The sequence below is a fragment of the Mobula birostris genome, chromosome 5 (genome assembly GCF_030028105.1).
Source record: "Mobula birostris isolate sMobBir1 chromosome 5, sMobBir1.hap1, whole genome shotgun sequence".
NCBI lineage: Eukaryota > Metazoa > Chordata > Chondrichthyes > Myliobatiformes > Myliobatidae > Mobula > Mobula birostris.
Genome location: NC_092374.1, coordinates 185,971,289 through 185,994,571, shown reverse-complemented (window position 1 = coordinate 185,994,571; position 23,283 = coordinate 185,971,289). Strand labels below are relative to the sequence as shown.

At 41.0% G+C, this 23,283-nt stretch overlaps 1 protein-coding gene across 5 annotated transcripts in view; it reads right to left on the bottom strand.

Annotated features, from left to right (window-relative positions):
• Positions 1–23,283, bottom strand: part of LOC140198130 (uncharacterized) — an 80,190-nt gene that overhangs the window by 36,137 nt on the left and 20,770 nt on the right. For 4 of the 5 annotated variants that reach the window (XR_011886106.1, XM_072259077.1, XM_072259079.1 and 1 more), the window contains exons 3-4: positions 6,969–7,289; positions 740–995 (exon numbers count right to left, since the gene is read on the bottom strand). Coding sequence is in view for 4 of the 5 variants with exons in the window: in XM_072259077.1 (XP_072115178.1) it covers positions 740–926 (187 nt within the window). In the remaining variant the exon portion in view is untranslated. The remainder of the gene's footprint in view (positions 1–739; positions 996–6,968; positions 7,290–23,283) is intronic. The other variant, XM_072259078.1, reaches the window with a different exon arrangement.

Below are 23,283 nucleotides of genomic sequence, written 5' to 3'. Positions count from 1 at the left end.
TTCGGTAGATGTGTGGTGGAGAGTATATTGACTGGCTACATCACAGCCTAGTCTGGAAACACAAGTGCCTTTGAATGAAAAATCCTACAAAATGAAGTGTATGCAGCCCAGTCCATCTCTACCATTGAGTACGTCTACGTGAATTGTTCTCACAGGAAAGTAGCATCTATCACCAGGGACCACTAGCACCCAGGACGTGCCCTTTTCTCAATGCTGCCATCAGGAATAAGGTACGGGAGCCTCAGAACTCACACCACCAGGCTCAGGAACAGTTGTTACCCCTCCACTATCAGGCTCTTGAACTAAAGGGGATGATGGGCTGAAGGAACTGTTATTGTGATTTGACCTGCAGTGGGCTCTGCCTGCCCACCTCACTGTGAGGAAACAGTCCAGGTTCCAGCAAGATAGATAGATATACTTTATTAATCCTGAGGGAAATTTAGTTTCATAGGGCAACCTAGCCCTACATGTCCCATCGCCATCCTATTCATTGTCCGAGGGACAGCTTCTATGAATTGAGGAAACAGACCAACGCTCCCATTTTCAGGAGGATTTTTTTTTCATTTTATATTCTATTAAACTGCTTATAACTTATACAAACGTTTGTAGTTAAAAGAGTTTTGATTAACTTTTACTCTCTCTGCTCCTCTACAGATTTGCACAGACTGTGTTCAAAAGCCCACCAACAGCAGATGATAATGAACTGTAACCTCATGATGTCATAAATAAACAAGCTTACCGTGAATAGCTAGCGAGTAGTTTGCCTGGACAGTGCTGACGGGGTTGGTGACATTACAGGTGTAAGTTCCACAGTCACTTCTGGAAGCGCTCCGGATAACAAGGCTTTTGTTACCGTCCAGCAACTGACTGGGAGACCTCCTTTCCATCTTTCCGCCATTGGTAGCTCGGAGAATCTCCGTCAACATTACAGCTGAGCTGGATGGTGGAATGCAGAGAACTGCCGTTGATCCAGATCGAAGGTTTTGACAGCTTATCTAAAGGAGAAATTACTGATTAATGAGATGCAATATAGGTTGTTGAATCTATATCCGTATCAGTCCATTATCAATAACTGCCACCATCAACCTGATAAAAAAAATATTCGATCTCTGATTTAAAAAAACAGCTTAACTCTTTAAAACATACGAGGTGTCTGTGGTTTTTTATTGAACCCATTATTGAGTTTTATCAGTCCTTTGTCAAAATGTTCACCTGAAGCATGTTTGTACGTTGATGATAGTTTGAAGAGATTTGGTATGTCAACAAATACACTCAAAAACTTCTATAGATGTACCATGGAGACATTCGGACAGGTTGCATCACTGTCTGGTATGGGGGGGGGGGGGGGGGGGCGGGACTACTGCAAAGGACCAAAAGAAGCTGCAGGGGATTGTAAATTTAGTCAGTCTACTAAGTACTCAGGACATCTTCAAGGAGCGGTGTCTCAGAAAGGCGGCGCCTATTATTAAGGACCTCCAGCACCCAGGGCGTGCCCTTTTCTCACTGTTACCATCAGGTAGGAGGTACAGAAGCCTGAAGGCACACACTCAGCAATTCAGGAACAGCTTCTTCCCCTCTGTCACTCGATTCCTAAATGGATATTGAACCCGTGAACACTACCTCACTTTTTAAATACATGTTATTTCTCGTTTTGCACGATTTGTAATCTATTCAATATATGTACACCATAATTTATTTATTTTTCTCCTCCTCTTCCATATTATGTATTGCATTGTATTGCTGCTGCTCAGTTAACAAAAATTTCACGACACATGCTGGTGATAATAAACCTGATTCTGATGACCAAATTCTGGTCACCTAACTATAGGAAGGATATCAGTAAGATTGAAAGAGTGCAGAAAAGATTTAGTAGGTTGTTGCTGGGCCTTCAGGAGTTGATTTGCAGGGAAAGATTGAACAGGTTTGAACTTTATTCCTTGGAGCGTAGAAGAATAAGGTGAAATTTGATAGAGTTTTACAAAATTATGAGGGGTATAGACAGAGTAAATGCGAGTAGGCTCTTTCCACTTAGATTAGGAAAGATAAATACGAGAAGACATGGCTTTAGGTGAAAGAGGAAAGGTTTAGGGGGAACATTGGGGGACTTCTTCACTCAGAGAGTGGTGGGAGTGTGGAGTGAGCTGTCATCTGACGTGGTAAATGTGGGCTCACTCTTAAGTTTTAAGAATAAATTGGATAGATACATGGATGGGAGAGGTCTGGGGAGTTATGGACTGGGTGCAGGTCAATGGGACTAGCGGAATAAAGTTTCGGCACAGACTAGAAGGGCTGAATGGCCTGTTTACTGTACTGTAGTGTTCTGTGGTTCTATGGTAAATATTCTCCAGGTGGAGATTTTGACAAAGGACTGATAAATGAGCTCATTTTTAAGGTTAGATATTTTGTGACACTGAGGGATTTACCATCCATTTTACACTAACTGGAATGGGATCAATGGCGTGTCAGTTTGTCCAATGTGTGATGGTATCTTTAATTTCTACAAGAACAGGCAGATTAAAGAGATTAGACAATGCAGATTAGATAACCCCACAGATTAGACAATTATGCCAATCAGGTCTGCATTGCCATTTGATCATGGCTGATTTATTTTTCCTCTCAACCCCATTCTCCTGCCTTCTGTCCATAACTGTTGAGGCCCCGACTAATCAAGAACCTATAAATCTCCACTTTACATATATCCAATGACTTGGTCTCCTCAGTCGTCCATAGCGATGGCTTCTACAGATTCACCACCCTCCTCCTCATCTCTGTTCTAAAGTGACATCTTCAAAATCTGAGTCTGTGCCCTCTGGTCATAATCTCCCCCCACCCCACTATAGGAAATATCCTCTCCACGACAACTCTCTCTAGGACTTTCAAAATTCAACAGGTTTCAATGAGATCCCTCCCACCCCCATTCTTTTAAACTCCAGCGTCTACAGGCCCTGAGCCATCAAAAAGCTCACACATTAACCCTTTCATTCTCGGGATCATTCTTGTGAATCTCTAGTCCTCTTGAACTGAATGCTAACATTGCATTTGGTTTCCTTACCACCGATTCAATCTGCAAGTTAACCTTTAGGGAGCCCTGCATAAGGACTCCCAAGTCACTTTGCTCCCCTCTAATTTCTGAATTTGCTCCCCATTTACAAAAGAGTCTGCTCCTTTATTCCTTCAACCAAAGTGCATGGCCATACACCTCCCGTTATGATGTTCTAAATACCACCTCTTTGCCATTTCTCCTAATCTTTTTAAGTCCTTCTGCTGACTCCCTACTTCCTCAGCACTACCTGCCCCTCAACCTATCTTTGTATCATTCACAAACGTGGCCACGCAGCCATCAATTCCATCATTCAAATCATTAACATATAACGTGAAAAGAAGTGGTCCAAACAATGACCTGTGCAAAACTGCACTGCTTAATCAGCAGCTAACTAGAAAAAAACACTCTTTGCCTCCCGCCAGGCAGCCAAACCTCTATCCATGTTTGCATCTTTCCTGTAATACTATGGGCTCTTATCTTGTTGAGCAGCCTCATGTGCAGCATCTTGTTAAAGGCTTTCTGAAAATCCAAGTAAACAACATTTACTGACTCTCCTTTGTCTATTCTGCCTGTTAATTCCTCAAAGAATTCCAGCAGATTAATCAGGAAAGGTTTCCACTTAGGGAAGCCTTGCTGACTTTGGTTTATTTTATTGTAAGGCTCCAAGTTCCCTGAAACTGCATCCTTTGTATTGGACTCCAACATCTTTGTAACCAATGAAATCAAGTTAACTGGCCTATAATTTCCAGCCTTTTGTTTCCTTCCCTTCTTAAAGAGTGACATTTGTAATTTTCTATTCCTCGAGTCTAGTGACTAGCTTGATAGTTAATCTTTTCTCTTCATTTTGCTTTTTTTTTATTTGCCTTCCCAATACTGTATCCATGCACTAATTATTGCTGCATTATATGCTCTCTCTTTTGCTTTTATCCTGACTGTATCCAGTGGGGACTGAAAACCTCATCTCCTTCTCACAGACCTTCAACACGGCGGCACAACAGGGCTGTGTGCTTTCATTCTCTCTATGCCTAAAAGTATCTGGGTAAGCATAGTTCTTAACAAATTGGCCGATCACACCACTGTTGATGAGGTGGCATGCAGAGCTGAGATGGGAGTCGGCTGTAGAGAGGTGTCATAACAACAGCCTGGTGGCCAGTGTCATTAAGACCAAGGAAGTGAGTAGGGTCAGCACTTTGGTCCTGTTCCGACACAGATACAGCTCTCCCCACCATCGAGAATGTCTGAAAGAAGCAATATCTCAGGAAGACGGGGACTCACACAATCAAGACCATTTCCTCTTCTCGATGTTGCTATCAGGCAGGAGGTACAGAGGCCTAAAGACCTATACCTCAGGTTTCAACAACAGCTTCTTCCCCACTACCATCAGGTTTTTGAGTCAATCTAAACACTAATTCAACCTTGGACTGTATTTCTTTCTCTCTCAACTTGCACTAGTATTGTTGTAAACGTAAACAACTAATTTGCATTATTTATATTAATTTAAATTTATGTTGACTTATGTTTGTCCTCATCCTTCAATGCTTTGCGCTGCTGCTGCAAAAAGACTATTTATACCTGTATATAAACGTTCATATACTCAAACTTGAACTGTCCATTTAATCAGAGATTAATTTATTGTGGAATCAGTAATCAGTTTAATGACAGTAAACACTGACCATGAACTGACACAAGTGTTGACTTACCAAATACTCTCTTGGACTTGGCATAATTTTAGAAAGAACCTTTTAGAAAAAACTCCATATGTAAAAGTTGGCAGAAATTTATTTTTATTTATTTATTGAGATTCTGCACAGAATACACCCTTCTGACCCTTCGAACCAGACCACCCAGCAAAGCCCCTATTTAATTGTAGCCTAATCATGGAACAATTTTACAATGACCAATTAACCTACCACCCGGTATGTCTTTGGACTGTGGGAGGAAACTGGAGCCCACAGTGGAAACCCACACGGTCATGGGGAGAATGTACAACTCTATAAAGACAGCGGCAGGAATTGAACCCAGGTCACTGGTTCTGTAAAGTGTTGTGCTAACCACTACACCACCATGCCACCCACGGTAACTCAGAGAGCTGTTATGTATGGCAGGTTGGGTAAATTGCTGGTTTTGATCAGAGATTGAGAGCTACCTATGTGATTAGAGGCTTCCTGCAGTGGTGACTAAGAGGACATGGAGTCAGGTCACACATTTGTCGTGTTTTCAGAAAGTGAAAACACTGACTCAGGAGAACAAGTGTCAGGAATGTCACATTTCACGGCCTCTCTGGTGAATGATATCTGTAATCTGTCAAGTAGGGTACCGTGCACAACTCTGATTTGATGGAGACAGACATGAGAGTACGGAGGAACATCTGGAAAACTTCTGAAATGCCCGCTTTGCTGCCGCTGCTACTGTGTGGTAACTGGGATCTCCGGAGCAGAAGGCCCAAATCCTCGGCTTTGCTTGTTTCAGCGGCTGGGGCGAGGTTGAAGGCGCTCGGCAGAGGATGGCGCTCGGGAGGCTGTATTGGACGGGCTGGTCGGAGGCTCGAAGTTTTCGGATGGACGGACTCAGTGTCGGCTGTGGTCAACTGCTTCCAAGGCATCGACAAGTTGACGGTGCCTGGAGGTTTATGGCAGGGAGTTTCTCCCTTTTGCTGCCTGCTATCGGGGACTCGGGAGTCGATCGACTCGGGGACTTTGAGACCTTTTTTTTTACCGGCCCATGGTTTGTTCTTCATCAAATTATGGAATTGCTTTGCACTGCTGTAACTATATGTTATAATTATGTGGTTCTGTCAGTGCTAGTCTTTGGTTTGTCCTGTTTTTCTGTGATAGCACTCTGGAGAAACATCGTATCATTCCTTAATGCATGTATGCATTTCTAATTGACAATAAAAGAGGACTGAGTGTTCTCATAACCTAATCTATTCTTTAGCCTACTCTTCGGGTGTGATTGTGAGTGTGGGAAGACAGGAATGGGAATATGCTCAATCATGATAGTAGCAAATGCTCAAGTGAGATGGTTACCCACAACGGAGGGGGTGGTGGTTGGGGAAACACATTAAGTTGTGCATTTGTTTCTGTTCTATTGAGGTTTAAGTGGATTTACTTTGTACATCACAAGCCTACCCCTCCCAAACATTGGTAGTATTTGCGAGAGGCACTGTCCTAAGCAGGCAACATCCGTCAAAGTTCCCCACCATCTAGGCCACACCTTTTTCTTGCAGCTACAACTGGGAGGAGGTACAGAAGCCTGAAGCCTGAAAGCCAACACAATCAGGTTCAAGAAAAATTACTTCCCTTCAATCACTTGGTTCCTGAACAATCCCAATCACTACCTCAGTATAATAACATGACAATGTAATACAACAACAGGCACTTTTTTGATCTAATTGTGCTCTTTCCTGTAAACATTGTGTGAATTATATACGGGAGCCACAGCAGTGTAAGAGTTAGTGTAATGTTATTACAGCTCAGAGATTCCAGAGTTCAGAGTTCAATTCCGGCACCATACTGTAAGGAGTCTCTCTCTGTCCTCCCCATGAATGTGTGGATTTCCCTGGGTTCTCCAATTTCCTCCCACAGTCCAAAGATGTATCAGTTAGGTTAAATACATAATTTATGGTTTTCTTGTGGAGGCTGCTTATCAGTGCCTATGGTGCTGCTACATGTATTTCATTGTACCTGTGTACACTTGATTTTCAACTTTCTGCTTCACTTCAAGGCTAACATGACAGTGGGTGAAGCAGAGAATCTCAGTATTGTTTTCACATTTGGACAATGATACTTAAGGTTCGACAGGCACCAGTCCCTCTTCACTACCTGCACGATATGCTCAGGTGCTGTTTGGGAAATTCCACTGAGGCACTTTGCAGGTTTAACCCCAGCAGAATGGGGACAAAAATACAAGCTTATTTTAGACGTACCCATTATATGCAGGCGGACATATCGAATAATGGTTTTTGGTGGATTAATGGAAAGTCTATAAAGACCATCATTTGCACTGGTCAGATTGCTGAAGATAAATGATCCGTTGGACGGGAAGAAGTCAATGCGCCCAATATATTTGTTTACTACGGCAGGTTTTGTGGATCCTATGTGAAACTGGAGAACTGGATCCATGGAGGTTTCTTTTCCTTGGAGTTTTTCCGAAAGAAAATCTACAGTAATGTCCGTTTCCTTCTCATCTACTCCGGGAAATGTCACTGAGCTTCCACGTGAACCGTACACCTCTGTTGCATTTTGCCCTGTGAAGTACAAAACAAAGCGTTGGTGAGACTATGCTTGGAGTACCGTACACAGTCCCGGTCGCCACACCGCACAGCTTTATTTCCCACTGCCATCGGGTTTTCGAGTCAATCTAAACAGTAATTCAACCTTGGACTGTATTTCTTTCTCTCTCAACTTGCACTAGTATTGCTGTAATCATAAACAACTAATTTGCATTATTTATATTAAGTTAAATTTACGCTAACTTACGTTTGTCCTTATCTTTCAATGCTTCGCACTGCTGCTGCAAAAAAAAGACTATTTATACCTGTATATAAACGTTCATATACTGGAACTTGACCTGTCCATTTAATCAGAGATATTTAGTGTCGAATCAGATATCAGTTTAATGACAGTAAACACTGACCATGAACTGACACAAGTGTTGACTTACCAAATACTCTTTTGGACTTGGTATAATTTTAGAAAGAACCTTTTAGAAAAAACTCCATATGTAAATGTTGGCAGAAATTTATTTTTATTTATTTATTGAGATTCGGCATGGAATAGGCCCTCCTGGCCCTCTGAACCACGCCACCCAGCAAAGCCCCTATTTAATTGTAGCCTAATCATGGGACAATTTTACAATGACCAATTAACCTACCACCCGGTAGGTCTTTGGACTGTGGGAGGAAACTGGAGCCCACAGTGGAAACCCACGCGGTCACGGGGAGAATGTACAACTCTTTAAAGACAGCGGCAGGAATTGAACCTAGGTCACTGGTTCTGTAAAGTGTTGTGCTAACCACTACACCACCATGCCACGCGCGGTAATTCAGAGAGCTGTTTTGTCCGGCAGGTTGGGTAATTTGCTGGTTTTGATCAGAGATTGAGAGCTACCTATGTGGTTAGAGGCTGCCTGCAGTGGTGATGAAGAGGACATGAAGTCAGGTCACACATCTGTCATGTTTTCAAGTCAAGTCACTTTTTATTGTCATTTCGACCATAACTGCTGGTATAGTACACAGTAAAAACGAGACAACATTGTTCAGGACCATGGTGCTACATGAAACAATACAAAAAAACTACACTGAACTACGTAAAAACAACACGAAAACTACACTAGACTACAAACCTACTCAGGACTGCATAAAGTGCACAAAACAGTGCAGGCATTACAATAAATAATAAACAAGACAACGGGCACAGTGGGGCACAATAGTCACAATAGGCACAGCAGAGGCTGTCAGTCTAGGCTCTGGGTATTGAGGAGCCTGACGGCTTGGAGGAAGAAACTGTTACATAAATAGAAAGCTGAACGGCGGCATCCAGAATTCTGTCGGTGAGAACACAGGCACAGCAGACTCTGTACTCCCGCCGAGTATTTCGTTGGAGTTGGATGTAGTCCAATTTATTGTCCAGGGAGCGGACATTGGAGAGCAGAATGGACGGAAGATCCGGCCGGCTAGGGCTTGCTTTTTGCCTGGGACGGACTCCCGCCCGCTTATCTCGCCTCCGCTTCCTCGCACACCGCTTACGACGTTCCCCACGTCCGGCTACCGGCATCAGGCAACTCCTAGGACTGCAGGCCCGATCCCCTCAGCAAGCTGAGGTCACATAATTTAACCAGCAGATCTTCATGAGGGTTTGTTTGTGGGCAATCTCCGTATTGTAGCAGTATCTGACGATGGTAGATAGTCGCTCTGTTATCTATGTGCCCTAATCTAAATATTGCGCCTTAAAATTGAATTAAAAAACTAAATTAAAGTTTAACCAGATCTGAAAGGCCTCAGGAGAACAAGTGTCAGGAATGTCACATCTATTCTTTAACCTCCTCTTCTGGTGTGATTTTGAGTATGGGAAGACAGGGATGGGAATATTCACGATTACGACAGGAGCAATGCTCAAGTGAGATGGTTACCCACAACCGAGGAAACACATTAAGTTTAGCATTTGTTTCTGTTGCATTGAGGTTTAAGTGGATTTACTTTTAGTCTGTGAGCCAGGACTCCAAATTTGGGCCAGTGGTACCATCTGGGGGGAATAATTTTTATAGTGATTTTTGGCAAGGTATACACCCCTAGTGCTAGAAAATATGTGATAGCATTGCAGAGGTGGTAGCTTTCTGCTTGGACCCACAGCCTCTCCCAACCAGGGAACACTGTGTCCAGGAAACCAAGGAAGCTGCTCTTCTTGCTTGCAAGAAGAACCTGGTGTGGACACTTGCAAGGCAAACAGATCCAGAGAATCAGATAATCCCAAGCTGGACTGGTTTTAATATCAGCACCAGGGACCAAGAACCATTCTCACAAGATATTGTTGGGTATCTGCCAACAATCAATTCACCAGCCACAGAGTTGACCACAGTATTAAAAATCCTGAACCGACTCCGCCTTCTGCCTGTGGACATGTAAGACACAGTGTCTTTCTGTCTGCCTTTAATTTCTCCCTTTCCCGACTTAAACTTTGAAATTTTAACTTTATTCAGTCAGATCTTTCAAAGTGGTAATTATAACTATGGCTACCTTGAGAAGCACTAAAAGGAATCCCGATATAGGTAATGGTAAATCCAAAAAAACTGACGAAGCTTCTGAAGAGCCAGCCTGGGCTAAAAGATTAGAGAGTCGAATGAGCTCTATCGTCGCTGAATTAACTCAACTTCCTTCTTCCTTTGGAGGAAGAAATTGATTCTTTGAGCTTGGATTTAAAGAAGTAACTCGTAATGCGGCTGATATTTCCTCTCGTTTGGAAAAAGCACAACGTTGTATTGTTGATTTGGAAGCTCGTTATCGTCGTTATAATATTCGAATTGTTGGATTGAAAGAGAAATCAGAATCTGCCGACATACTGGACTATTTTGCTAAAATGTTTCAATCTCTATTTCCTGAGGCATTTTCACGATTGCCCGACAATTAAATAGCCCATAGGGTTGGAACTGAGAGAAGGTGAAAACAGATATGTTATCACGCATTTCCTCCGTATTCGAGACAAAGACCGTATTATTAAACTGGCAAAAAACAAAGACTGTTTAAATTTCAAGGCTCTGAGATTTGTTTCTTTTAAGATTTTCCATGCAAATTTGTTCAGCAACATTCTGGATTCGCGACTGCAATGCGAATGGCCTTTCAAAAACAGATGTATCCCTTCCTTCTTTATCCAGCTAAATTAAGGCTTTTCACTAAAGACACTGGGGTTCGTATCTTTGAAGATCCAGCCGATGTACTGCGTTTTATTAATTCTCTCCCGGATGAGTCCGAAGCCTGAAGTTTAAAAGACTTACAATTATTCGATTGTTTTGCATTATAAGGAATGATGAAATCGAAAGAATTGAGAAGTACAGAAAGTCTTAGTATTAAAAAGTACCTTTATCTTTGAAATACACTGGTTTGGACGGTTTTAACTTTAGAAGATATCTTATGGGATCTATTGGAAGACTGTAGAAATTTTAAACCATTTAGAATTTCTTTCCGTTTGCTACATATATGAATTAATTGTTTCTTTTTGCTTTGTATGTTTTTGTTAAGAACTTTTAACTACTATTCGGGTTTTTTGTTAAATTTTATAGATGTAAAAATTTAAAGATGATGGTGTTTTCTCTTCTATACAAATATTTCAAGAATTTGTTTTGGAAGTGCTTTTTTTTCTTATCTAGTGTTATGAAGGTTACTTTCCAAATTGAAGGTCATTTCTGTTAACTGATTTTTCTCATTTAATTGTAATGGGTTGAATGTCGACTGTAATGAGTCGCATACCTGGGAGAAGGAGACAGATTACTTTTTTTAAATTTGTACCTTTTACAGGCAGGTGGAGTTCAGGATTGCTTCTATGCATTTCTTGGGGCTTGTGTCGATTAATATCGACTTACTTCTGGGCTTTGTAGGTTGGGTGGGTTTTTCTCTTTTTTTATGTCTATTTTTTATTCCCATTAAGGAATTCCGGAGCGTTCACAAATTGTTATAGTTGTTGTTTATCACAACCATTCAAAATTTCTTTATCCTGACATGTGTTTAATTGTTTTCTCTAGATATAAAGTTTCATGATGTTAGTTAAACAGTTAAATGTTTTAGTTGGAATGTCCGTGGTTGGAATCATCCTATTAAGCGTAAGAAAATATTTAAAATTATTAATCGATTCCAACCTGATATAATCTTTGCGCAAGAGACGCATGTCAGGTTATGTGATAACAATCGATATTTAAATTTTGGAAGGATCTTCAGATTCACACAAACTCTCAAAGTAAAATTAGGGGTGTTACCATTTTTATTGATTCCAATGTTCTCGTTAATCAGGAGGATATTATATCTGATATTAATGGTAGACTTTTGATTGTTAAAGGAACAATTTACAATAAGAAAATGGTTTTGGTTAATATATATGGACCAAATACTGATGATCCTTCATTTTTTAAAGATATTTTTGCTCTATTACCTGATTTAAATGAATTTATGTTATTATTGGGTGGAGATTTTAATAGATTAGATTAGATTATGAGGACACGCAGTCCTCTTTTATTGTCATTTAGTAATGCATGCATTAAGAAATGATACAATATTCCTCTGGTGTGATATCACAGAAACACAGGACAGACCAAGACTGAAAAACTAACAAAAACCACATAATAATAACATATAGTTACAACAGTGCAATGATACCATAAGTTGATGAAGAACAGGCCATGGCACAGTAAAAAGTTCAAAGTCTCTCGAAAGTCCCACATCTCACACAGACGGGAGAAGGAAGAAAACTCTCCCTGCCATGCCTGACCACACTCCGACTCAGAGTCGTCCGAAAACTTCGAGCTCTGTTCAGCCCTCCGACACCGAGTACTGAGCACCATCTCTATCTGAATGCTTCAACCTCAGCCTCTGTCACCAGCAGCAGGCAAAGCCGGGGATTTTAGGGCCTTCCCTCTGAAGATTCTTGATCACACAGTAGCAGCGGCAGCGAGCCGGGCATTTCAGAAATTTCTTCAAATGTTCCTCTGTGCTGCTCACGTCTGTCTCCATCAAATCAGAATTGTCCATGGCCCCTATTTAACAGATATGATATCATTTCACCGGAGAGCTGTGCGCGCTACATCGCACTGCCATCTTCTCCTCCCGCCTTTAATACTCACTTAAATCCCTTGTTAGATAAATCATCATCTAGATATCAACTCCCTAATCAATCTGCATCACTTATTAATTCCTTTTTAATTGATTATGGTTTAATTGAAGTCTGGAGACATATGCATCCTACTGATAGAGAGTATTCCTTTTTTTCACATGTTCATAATAAATATTTGAGAATCGACTATTTTATAGCCGACCCTCGACTTTTACTTAATGTTCAGAAATGTGAATATGATGCAATTGTTATTTCCGATCATGCTTCTTGAAATTTAATATTTGATTTGAAAGATGTTGTTTCTACAAGACCACCTTTGCGTTTTCCACAACATTTGTTACAAAGTTCAGATTTTGTTGAGTTTATTGAAACTCAGATAAAAGAGTATTTTCTCTTTAATAATACAGGAAACGTCTCAAAGTTAGTAATTTGAGATACATTAAAAGCTTATTTACGTGGTCAGATTATTTCTTATTTAGCTAAGTTGAAGAAACAGACAAGAATAGAATTAGATAAAATTGCTAAACAAATTAAAGAATTAGATAATATTAAGACAATCTTTCCAAACATTGATTTGTTTAAAAGAAGAGTGGAACTACAATCACAATATAATTTATTATTAACTTATCCTATTGAAGGATATTTGCTTAAATTAAAAAGTCAGTTTTATATTTTTGGGGAAAAAAAATAATAGGCTATTAGCTTCCCAATTAAGGGCTACTAAAGCTAAAAGACAAATTTTAAAGATTCGTAAAGTTAATGGAAATATAATAAGTAATTATGAAGTTATTAATAATATCTTTCAGGATTTTTATTCCGATCTTTATAAATCTCAGTTTCCAGCAGATCCCTCTAAAATGAAAGCTTTTTTATATAAGATTAAATTTCCTCAAATTACTGCTGAAGATCAACAGACCCTTGATGCTCCAATTGTCGAGCATGAAATTCAGAAAGCTATATGGTCAATGCAATCAGGTAAAGCTCCTGGACTCGATGGTTATTCGGTAGGATTTTACAAAAAATTTCAAAAATTACTTTCTCCATACCTTTTGGAAATATTTCATGAATCTTTTGAGAAAGATAATTTACCCTCTTCTTTTTATGAAGCTTCTGTTTCTTTAATCCTTAAGGAAGATAAAGATCCTACTGAATGCTCATCTTATAGATCTATTTCGCTATTAAATGTGGATGCTAAAATTCTTTCCAAGATAATAGCTAACCGTTTGGAAAACATTTTATCTAAAATTATCTCTATGGATCAAATAGGCTTTATTAGAGGCCGTTACTCTTTTTCTAATGTTCGGAGATTGATGAATATTATATATTCACCATTATCCAAAACACCCCAATGTGTTATTTCTCTGGATGCAGAAAATGCATTTGATAGAGTTGAAAGGACTTGTGCATTCAAATAATCTATAAGAACCCTATCGCTACCATTATTACTAATAATCTTAGGTCTCCCTTTTTTCACTTTTACGAGGTATTTGATAAGGGTGTCCATTAAGTCCTTTATTATTTAATCTCGCATTGGAGGCTTTGGCTATAACAATTCGCGAAGCTAAAGATATTCATGGTATTTCTATAAATGGGACCATACATAAGATTTCTCTTTATGCAGATGATCTTTTGGTTTATATTTCAAATCCTGGAGAATCTATTCCTAATCTTTTGGAATTATTGAATGATTTTGGAAAATGTTCAGGATATCAACTTAATTTAAACAAAAGTGAATTGTTCCCTTTAAATGTTCCTGTTTTTATATATAAGGATATTCCATTTAGAATTGTGAATTCTTTTAAATATTTGGGTATTATCATTACAAAAAAAAAATCTTTATAAAGCTAATCTAGTTCCTTTATTGGACTCTATGAAACAATTATTTCCTAGATGGAATCCTCTTACACTTTCTTCAATAGGTCATATTCATGCTGTGAAAATAATGATTTTACCTAGATTTCTATATATTTTTCAAAATATTCCTATCTTTCTAACCAAAGAAATTTTTGATCAAATTGATTCTACTATCTTGTCCTTTATTTGGAATAATAAAAAACCAAGAGTTAATAAATTTCATTTACAAATATCTAAAAAATATGGTAGACTCGCGCTACCTAATTTAAGATTGTATTATTGGGCTGTTAATATTTGACAATTATGTTTTTGGCTATATTGGCTCGATAAGAACCAAAAACCAGATTGGATTGATTTGGAATTTAAAGCTATTAATCAATTTTATTTAACTTCACTATTAGGAGCTCCATTACCTTTACAACTTGCTAAAATTTCCAATTTAAACTTCTACCCCGTTATTAAACAGTCTTTACGGATTTGGTTTCAGTTTCGCAACTCCTTGAATTTTAAACAATTTAAATTGTCTAGTCCTGTATTTCGAAATTTGCTGTTTAAACCTTCAATTACTGATCCCATCTTTCTTTTATGGAGAAATAAGGTGATTTGTTCTTTTGCAGATTTATTTAGTGATGGTCGATTGGTGTCTTTTGAAGAGTTAATTAGCAAATATTCTCTCTCTTATACACATTTCTTGCAATATTTACAGGTTAGACATTTTTTACAAGAATATGTTTCTACCTTTCCATATATGCAAGAATCTGATTTGTTGGACACCATTTCTGAATATGAATCCCTTAGTGAGAGGTTCCATTGGTAGAATTTATAATTTATTTTTACTACAAAAAGATAACCTCTCACAAAAGATTAAACAAGATTGGGAGAGAGAACTTAATACGACTTTTGTTAATGAAGATTGGTTGCAAGTTCTGAAAATGGTTAATTCTTCTTCGATATGTGCCGATCATTGTTTAATTCAGTTTAAAATTATTCACTGTTATTATTTAACAGAGGAGAGGCTATCCAAAATATTTCCTAAAAAAGATAATTAATGTGTTAGGTGCAAAAATGAAGTAGCTACTTTGTCACATATGTTCTGATCATGTCCCTCATTGACATCTTTTTGGAAATCTGCATTTTCTACAATTTCTAAAGCTTTGAAAAATTAATTTACAACCTAATACATTGACTGTTCTATTTGGAATAGTTCCGCATCATATTCAGGGTATTTCATTTTCAAACCAACATGTAATTGCATTGTTGGTAAGAAGGGCTATTTTATTGAAGTGGAAAGATACCTCTGCTCCTACACTAATTCAATGGTTTTCCCAAGTAATGTTATGTCCTAGTTTGGAAAAAATTAGAAGTAGAACTTTTGATCCCCGATTTGATTTCGCGAGAAGGTGGGGCTCTTTTGCTAAATATTATCAATTAAATTTAATTAATTTACATGGTTTCCTTCCAATTTTATGTTATATAAATGTGATTTGGCGGTTGTTGTTTTCTTTTTCTTCTTTAGAATATATATATATATATATATATATATATATAAATGATTGTAAGACATTTTGCTCTGGGAGTTGGTTCCTAATGGGTTTATTTTCTCCTTTTTTTGTTTTTAATTAATGGTTTTTTTTTTAGTTAGCTGGGGTTCTCTTTTTTCTTTCTTTTTCTTTTATAATTGTTTTTCCATTAGCATATATAAGTTTTTTTTCTTCAGCTTTATTAATTATATATATATACTAATTTGTTGAATTTCTGTATTTTATAGCTGTAGAAGATTATATATCAATAAAAAGATTTTAAAATGAAATGAGAAATCCTGAACCAATCAGAGCTGATGAGGAAGGAACTTCATCTAGAAACAATTGTGGTAGTCATGGATCAAGCACTCTATGCAAAAGCCACTGAAATTGCCTGGAAGCACAAAAAGCACTTCTCCAACATTCTTCTCAGGATGGGGACATTCCATACCATACGTAATGCCTTAGCCATCCTAGGAAAGCGATTTCGGGATGCTGGTCTAAAGGACGTATGCATAGAGGCTGGAATTGTCGCAGAGGGGTCCATCAATGGAGTCCTTGATGGTAAACACTACAATCGTGCTGTCAGGGTCACAAGTACATCTATGAAGCACTGATGAGACTCGCATGGGCAGAGTTCACACCGTGGGTTGAGGACAACATTCCAGAGAGGAGTGCAATGATCAAAGCATTCTTAGACCATGTGAGCGACATGGCCAATGACTTGAACCAAAAGAAGTTGAACAATCTGCTGCGAAGTCCACTCTTAGCTGAGCTGATAACCCTGTGGACAGACTTTCTGGAACACCACCGTCTCAACAATGGAGAGCGATTCGCATTCTTGATATCGTACATTGACATGGTAGAGAACGTGGTACTGGGGCTTCTGTGCACCTCTTGTGAGGCGGACTGGGAGTTGCACCTCCATGCTATAAGAACCATGATCCCATGGTGCTTTGCCAATGATAAGATGAATTATGCCAGGTACCTGTCCCCTTACTTTGCTCAGAAGATGAACCTCCCAGAGAAGAATCCTTCTGTGTATGAGGCCTACAAGACAGGCCAATTTTCAGTGCAGCTGTCAAGTAACAACCTCTTTGGGCAGATCCCTGTGGACCAGGCTACTGAAGCCACAGTGAACAAAGACACACAGACTACTGGAGGCAGATCACGGTTCAGCCTGAATGCTGGAGCTATCAAGCGTTACTACATAACAGCTGAGCACCACAGTGCATTCCTGGGACAGTTAAGGGAGATGGTGTAAGGCAACAAATCAGAGTTTTGTCATGCGGAGCTCCAGCAGACAAGAATCCAGAAAGATAAGGAAGCAGTTGCAGCAGACGTTAGCCTCATACGTGAATGGGTCAACCCATTAGCAGAGAAGCAGGACCTCATCAGCATCTCTACAGCAAAGGCAGCCCCCAGGACATTGCCTCCGACCTGCTGAAGGCATATGAGTTTGGTGAGCAAAGCTATGCAATCTTCAAGGATGAGAGACTGGAGGAAGACCCACCAGCAAAGAAATTCCATGACACAATGAAAACCAACAAGCTGAAAACATTCAATGATATGTGTAAGAAGAGAGAAGTGAAATCAAATGGGAGGGCGATCATCTTGAAAGCAGACAGGTCTTTCTTTGGACGCATCATAGTGATGGCACAAGGGCGCAGTCTACATATGGAGGATATCATTTCTCATCCCCTTGGACCATTGCACTGGGCCCTGTCCACACCAGAACGATCGCGGAGAAAGACAAATAAAGCTACTTTAGCCACAACCTTGCAGAAAAATGTAGCAGTAGAAGAGCAACTCCCAGGAAACACTGCTACAGTGATTGATGGAATGAACTTGGTCCAAAGAGTGAAAGATGATCATGTTACTTTCAGAGATGTTGCCACAACAATTCTGGGTATGGCTCTGAGGGAAGGCAGTCAGGGTAGCAGAATAGATGTTGTGTTCAACACATACAAGGAGAATTCTATCACGAATAGTGAAAGATCTCTACGGGGTGAAGAGACTGGTCATGAGTTGCAACGTATCACAGGCACACAGATGGTGAGACAGTGGAGGAGCTTCCTGACCAAAGTCAGTAACAAAAATAGTCTCATTAGCTTCATAGCCCATGAATGGAGGAAGGCAGAGTACAGAGCAAAGCTACAGGAGAAGATTCTGTATGCAACTGTGAATGACAAATGTTACAGAATCACATCTCAAGACAGTGAGGAGGTGTCGGCTCTTCAGTGTCAACAAGAAGAAGCAGATGGCCGCCTACTTCTCCATGCTGCCCATGCCACAAGAGAGGGATACCAGTCTGTAGTGATCTGCTCAGAAGACACAGATGTCTTTATCATGTCTTCAGCATTTTGTGACTGGATTGAGGCCCCATTGTTCCAGAAGTGTGTCACTAGAACCCATACAAGGCTTGTAGACATCAAGAAGGTTGCTGCCACTGTTGGCATAGAGGTTTGTAGGGCTCTTATCGGGTTGCACACATATACAGGATGTGACACTCTAAGCGTTTTTGCAGACAAAGGGAAGACAAGTGCCCTAAAACTTCTGACCAGCACAGGGAAACTCAGGACACATTCTTAGAGTTGGGTCAGGAATGGGACCTCTCTCCAGAACTGATGGACAAACTGGAGGCATTTACATGTCTTCTGTACGTTCCAAAAGCATTGACCACCGAGGTCAATGAGCTCAGGTATCACCTTTTCTGTGCCAAAAATGGTGAAATCGAAAGTCATCAACTCCCACCATGCAAGGACTGCTTAACAAAACATGCACAGCGAACCAACTACCAGGCTGGTATATGGAGAAGATGTTTGGAGAAGGACCCACAAGTGCCAAGCCCTGTTGGCAGAGGATGGAAGATGGAGAGAGAAGAGGAAGCTGAACAATCGGTGGTGCACTGGATGGAAGGCCAGCCAGCACTCGATGCCGTTCTGGATCTACTGGCCTGCAACTGTCCAAAAAAAATGTTCACTCCCAAGATGTGTGTGTGTTGCAAATGGCCTCAGGTGTACTGACATGTGTAGACTGGCAGACTGTGAGAACCAGGCATCCACCTCAGAGAGTGTGGAAAGTTCAGATGAAGATGTGGAAGACGTGGAAGACTTGGAAAATTATTATGATTATTAATAGGTTATGAAAGTACAGGAAACAAAGTTTGGAAAGCAGTCTTTGATTAAATATATTCATTTTACAACCAAATGGTACCTAGGCTATGGCCGTGTGGAACCCCACATTTGAATTATTGTACTGTAATTCCATATGCTATGACAAAAGCTTAAGACTGTTTTGATTTGATACAACAATATGGAAAATATTATGACATTGATAAAACTCCAGAAATCTCTCCAAGTGAGGTTTTTTAACCTTTTGGGTGGGGGGGGGGGGGTGAGGTAACATTTTTTGCTGTACTGATGTTAATATGGAATATACTTATACAAAAAGTGATTACTGATTTGAATTCCTGAATAAATTCTCCACAAATCCATGTGATTATATGTGTCCTAGGGTTTTTACTGACTTTTCCAAAATAAACAACGGGCAAATATTTCTCTAAAATTGAAATGAATGACTCTACTGAAATTGGGCACTGTACTGCAAGTGCCACCAATGACATTGTTTTCAATGTAGAATTTTATAACAACATTTGATAGAAAGTGCTTGAACTCAGCTATCCTTGTGACAAATTTCAATGTGGAGGGATCACTGATGACAAAATACCACTAGGTTGAATATATATGTTGTACTTTATATTGGCTACTTTTCAGAAATGCTTATTTCAGGGTAGCGTTATAGAATGCATGATTGCACACATAAAGCTACCACTGGTGCAATGCTATCACATATTTTCTAACTCTAGAGACGTATACCTTGCCAAAAATCACTATGAGCATTAATCCCCTCAGATGGTACCGACCAACCCTACGGGCTCACGGACTAATGGCATTGGAGCTGTACTTAGCCACACAGTCGTCAGTGTAAAGCGAGTTGAGCAGGGGCTAAGCACACAGCCGTGTGGTGCACCTGTGCTGATGGAGATTGTGGAGGAGATCTTCCTGCCAGGTACATCACAGGTTTGTTCTGGGTGAATCACCCATCCTAAAACATACTTTTCCCTATTGGTGATGGCCTCAGACAGGATCTTATAGTTTACATTCAACAGTAAAATGGGTCTTGGATTTCTGATGTCACCCCTTTGCCCCTATTACTTGTATATGAGGGGAATGATGCCCTTCCTCATGGAGTCTGACGTGCTGCCAGCTAGAAGTATTGCATTGTACACTCCCAGCAGGTTTGGGCCCATCAGTCCCACGTAGCCGAGTACAGCTCAGTCAGTAAACCATCACCATCCTTCTGAAGGGGTGCTGAAGGCATTGTGCAGCTTGTCTATTTTAACTGTTTTCATCAGGGATCTGGAGGTGCTGTCCAGCCTGCTGTCGGCACTACCAGCTGCATCAATGACGCAGTTGAAGTCACCAACCAGAATGACCAGCTGTGACGTCACCGGCAGTGGTGGGAGCGGCTCGAGGATGGTCAGTCTCTCGCTCCACACGGGTGAGGTGTACGTGTTAATTAACCAGAGTAGAGTGTTTCAGTACATTATGTATGCCACAAGGAGCCACACCCACCAACCACCTCTCTGACTTGGGTGATTGAGAAGTTGTCACCTTGTAACAGAATTCCCGGCCAGAGGGATGTCAATCGTTGCCCCCAAACACACAGCCAGACCATGGGGCCACCATCACAACCAACTCTGGTAGTTACAGAGTGTGTTAGCCCACACTCCTATAAAAACGTCACATTGACGTTGACCTTAACCAGTTACTATAAGGCGTTGACACATCACACTGTTCTCTTTACACTGCTTACATTCAAAATGCCAATTTTACAATAATGCATTAGTTCTTTAATCACATTTTTTGTCCAGGTCACTCAGCCTGAGCCGTCATGCCCACAGACCTGGTGAATTGCCACACTGTGGGCTCAGGAACTGAGGATGATCCTCCCACCAGTGTGGCGATGCTGGTGCTGTGCCTGAGGGTAAGTTGGTCCTGTTCCCCTTCCAACATCCTGCACTGGTCAACCCACACCCTCTGCCTCTCTGAGCTGGGGTATGCTGGACATTCGTCTGCTCCTGGACTCCTGGAGCTGGAGGGGAGGAGTGATGGCTCCAAGTCTGCCAGAGCTTGGGGTGGGGGGTGGGGGGTCAGAGGTCGATGTACAACTTCAATTCCCAGAGTTGGTGTTGCCAAGGCACTATGCTACTCCCAGTCTCCTGGGGCCAGGGAGCTGATGGTCTGTGTGCTGTCCCAAGTCTCCCAGGGCTGATGAATGGTCAGCAGAATTCCTGCCTCATCCATTGATCCCCTTTCTGCCTTTTTCTCTCCTGTCTGGTGTTTCCTCTGCCTGGTCACTGATACCCTACACTTGCTTCATCCTGACACATTGATATTTGTCTGGGCATTCTTTGTGTCAGCTCCCCATTTTATTACCCGTGCCTCGGTGCCAGCACATTTTGAACAGTCTTTGTCGATATGGCCCGCCTTTTTGCATCTGGTGCTCCCGATGTAGATGGGGGGACCGCTTCGTCAAGCACCTCCGCTCCGTCTGCCACAACAGACAGGATCTCACAGTAGCCACCCACTTCAATTCTGCTTCCCACTCCCATTCAGATATGTCCATACGTGGCTCCTCTACTGCCATGATGAGGCTAAACTCAGGCTGGAGGAGCAACACCACATATACCGTCTAGGTAGTCTCCAGCCCCTTGGTATGAACATAGAATTCTCCAACTTCCGGTAGTTCCCTCCCCCTATCCCTATTTCACTCTATCCCTATGTCACTCTGCCCCCTCCCCCAGCTGCCTATCACCTCCCTCATGGTTCCGCCTCCTTCTACTACCCATTGTTTTCCTGCCTATCACCTCCCTGCTTCCCCTCCCCCATCCCTTTGTCTTTCAAATTATTGTTTTTTCAACTGAACCTACCAGCCTTCTCCTTCCAACCCTCCCCCACCTTCTTTACAGGGCCTCTGCCCCTTCCCTCTACAGTCCTGACGAAGGGTTCCGGCCCGAAACGTCGACTCATCGTTTCTACTGATGCTGCCTGACCTGCTGAGTTCCTTCAGCGTGTTGTGAGTGTCTCCACAGGCTGTTGCATTTCTCCTCCTGGCAGTCACCTGTCTTGTGACCTTCTTGTTTGCAGTCCTTGCAGACCACTGCACTGCACTGGGCTGGGCTGTGTCATGACCAGACTTGTTACAGTTACAACAAAGTGCATGACCACCTGACACAACTCCAAATCTGTCAAAGTCCTCCCACAGCCTCTCTGCTTCCTCAACACGACCTGCCCCTCCACCTTCAACTGATAGTTTAAGATGACTGAAACTAATCATTGAATCACAATCAGAATCAGGTTTAATATCACTGGCATATGTCGTGAAAATTGTTCTTTTGCAGCAGCAGTACATTGTAATCAATATAATATATGTAAAAATATATTAAAAAATCAATCAAATAAGTGGTGCAAAAAGGGATCAAAAAAGAGTGAGGTAGTGTTCATATGTTCATTGTCCCTTCAGGAATCTAATGGCAGAGGGGAAGAAGCTGTTCCTGAAATGCTGAGTGTGTGTTTTCAGCCTCCTGTACCTCCTCCTTGATGGTAACATTGAGAAGAGGGCATGTCCTGGGTGATGGGGCTCCTTAATGATGGAGACCACCTTTTTGAAGAATCACCTTTTGAAGGATCCTTGATACTAGGTCAGTGCCCATGATGGAGCTGGCTGAGTTTCCAACTTTCTGCTGCTTTTTCTGATTCTGAGCAGTGGCCCCTCCATACCAGACGGTGATGCAACCAGTTAGAATGCTCTCCACGTACATTTGTAGAAACTTGCATGAGTCATTGATGACATACCAAGACTCCACAAACTCGTAATGAAACATAGCTGCTGTTGTGCCTCCTTTGTAATTGCATCAATATGTCGGGCCAGGACAGATCTTCAGTGGTGTTGACACCCAGGATCTTGAAACTGCTCACCCATTCCCAGGTTTTGGAGCTTTTGGGACATTCTGACTCTGCACCAGGGGAAGACAACACATGAATGTTCATGTTGATTGGTGGTCATTTAAATCCACAGGGTGTGATCAGGGAAGTTGTTTAGTGGCCATTGTCTGTATTATCACAATTTTAAAGTGTATCCCTGTCATGATGCATAGTTCAGGACGGGTCTGTTTTATCAGTTAATATAAGACCATAAGATATAGGAGGAAAAGTAGGCAATTCAGCCCATCGAGTCTGCTCCGCCATTCAATCATGGGCTGATCCAATTTTTCCAGTCATCCCCACACCCCTGCCTTCTCCCCATACCCTTTGATGCCCTGTCTAATCAAGAACCTATCTATCTCTGCCTCAAATACATCCAGTGACTTGGCCTCCACAACCACTCGCGGCAACAAGTTCCACAGATTTACCACCCTCTGACTAAAGCAATTTTTCTGCATCTCAATTCTAAAATTTTCTGGCCAGTTCTGTATTCAGAGAGCAAT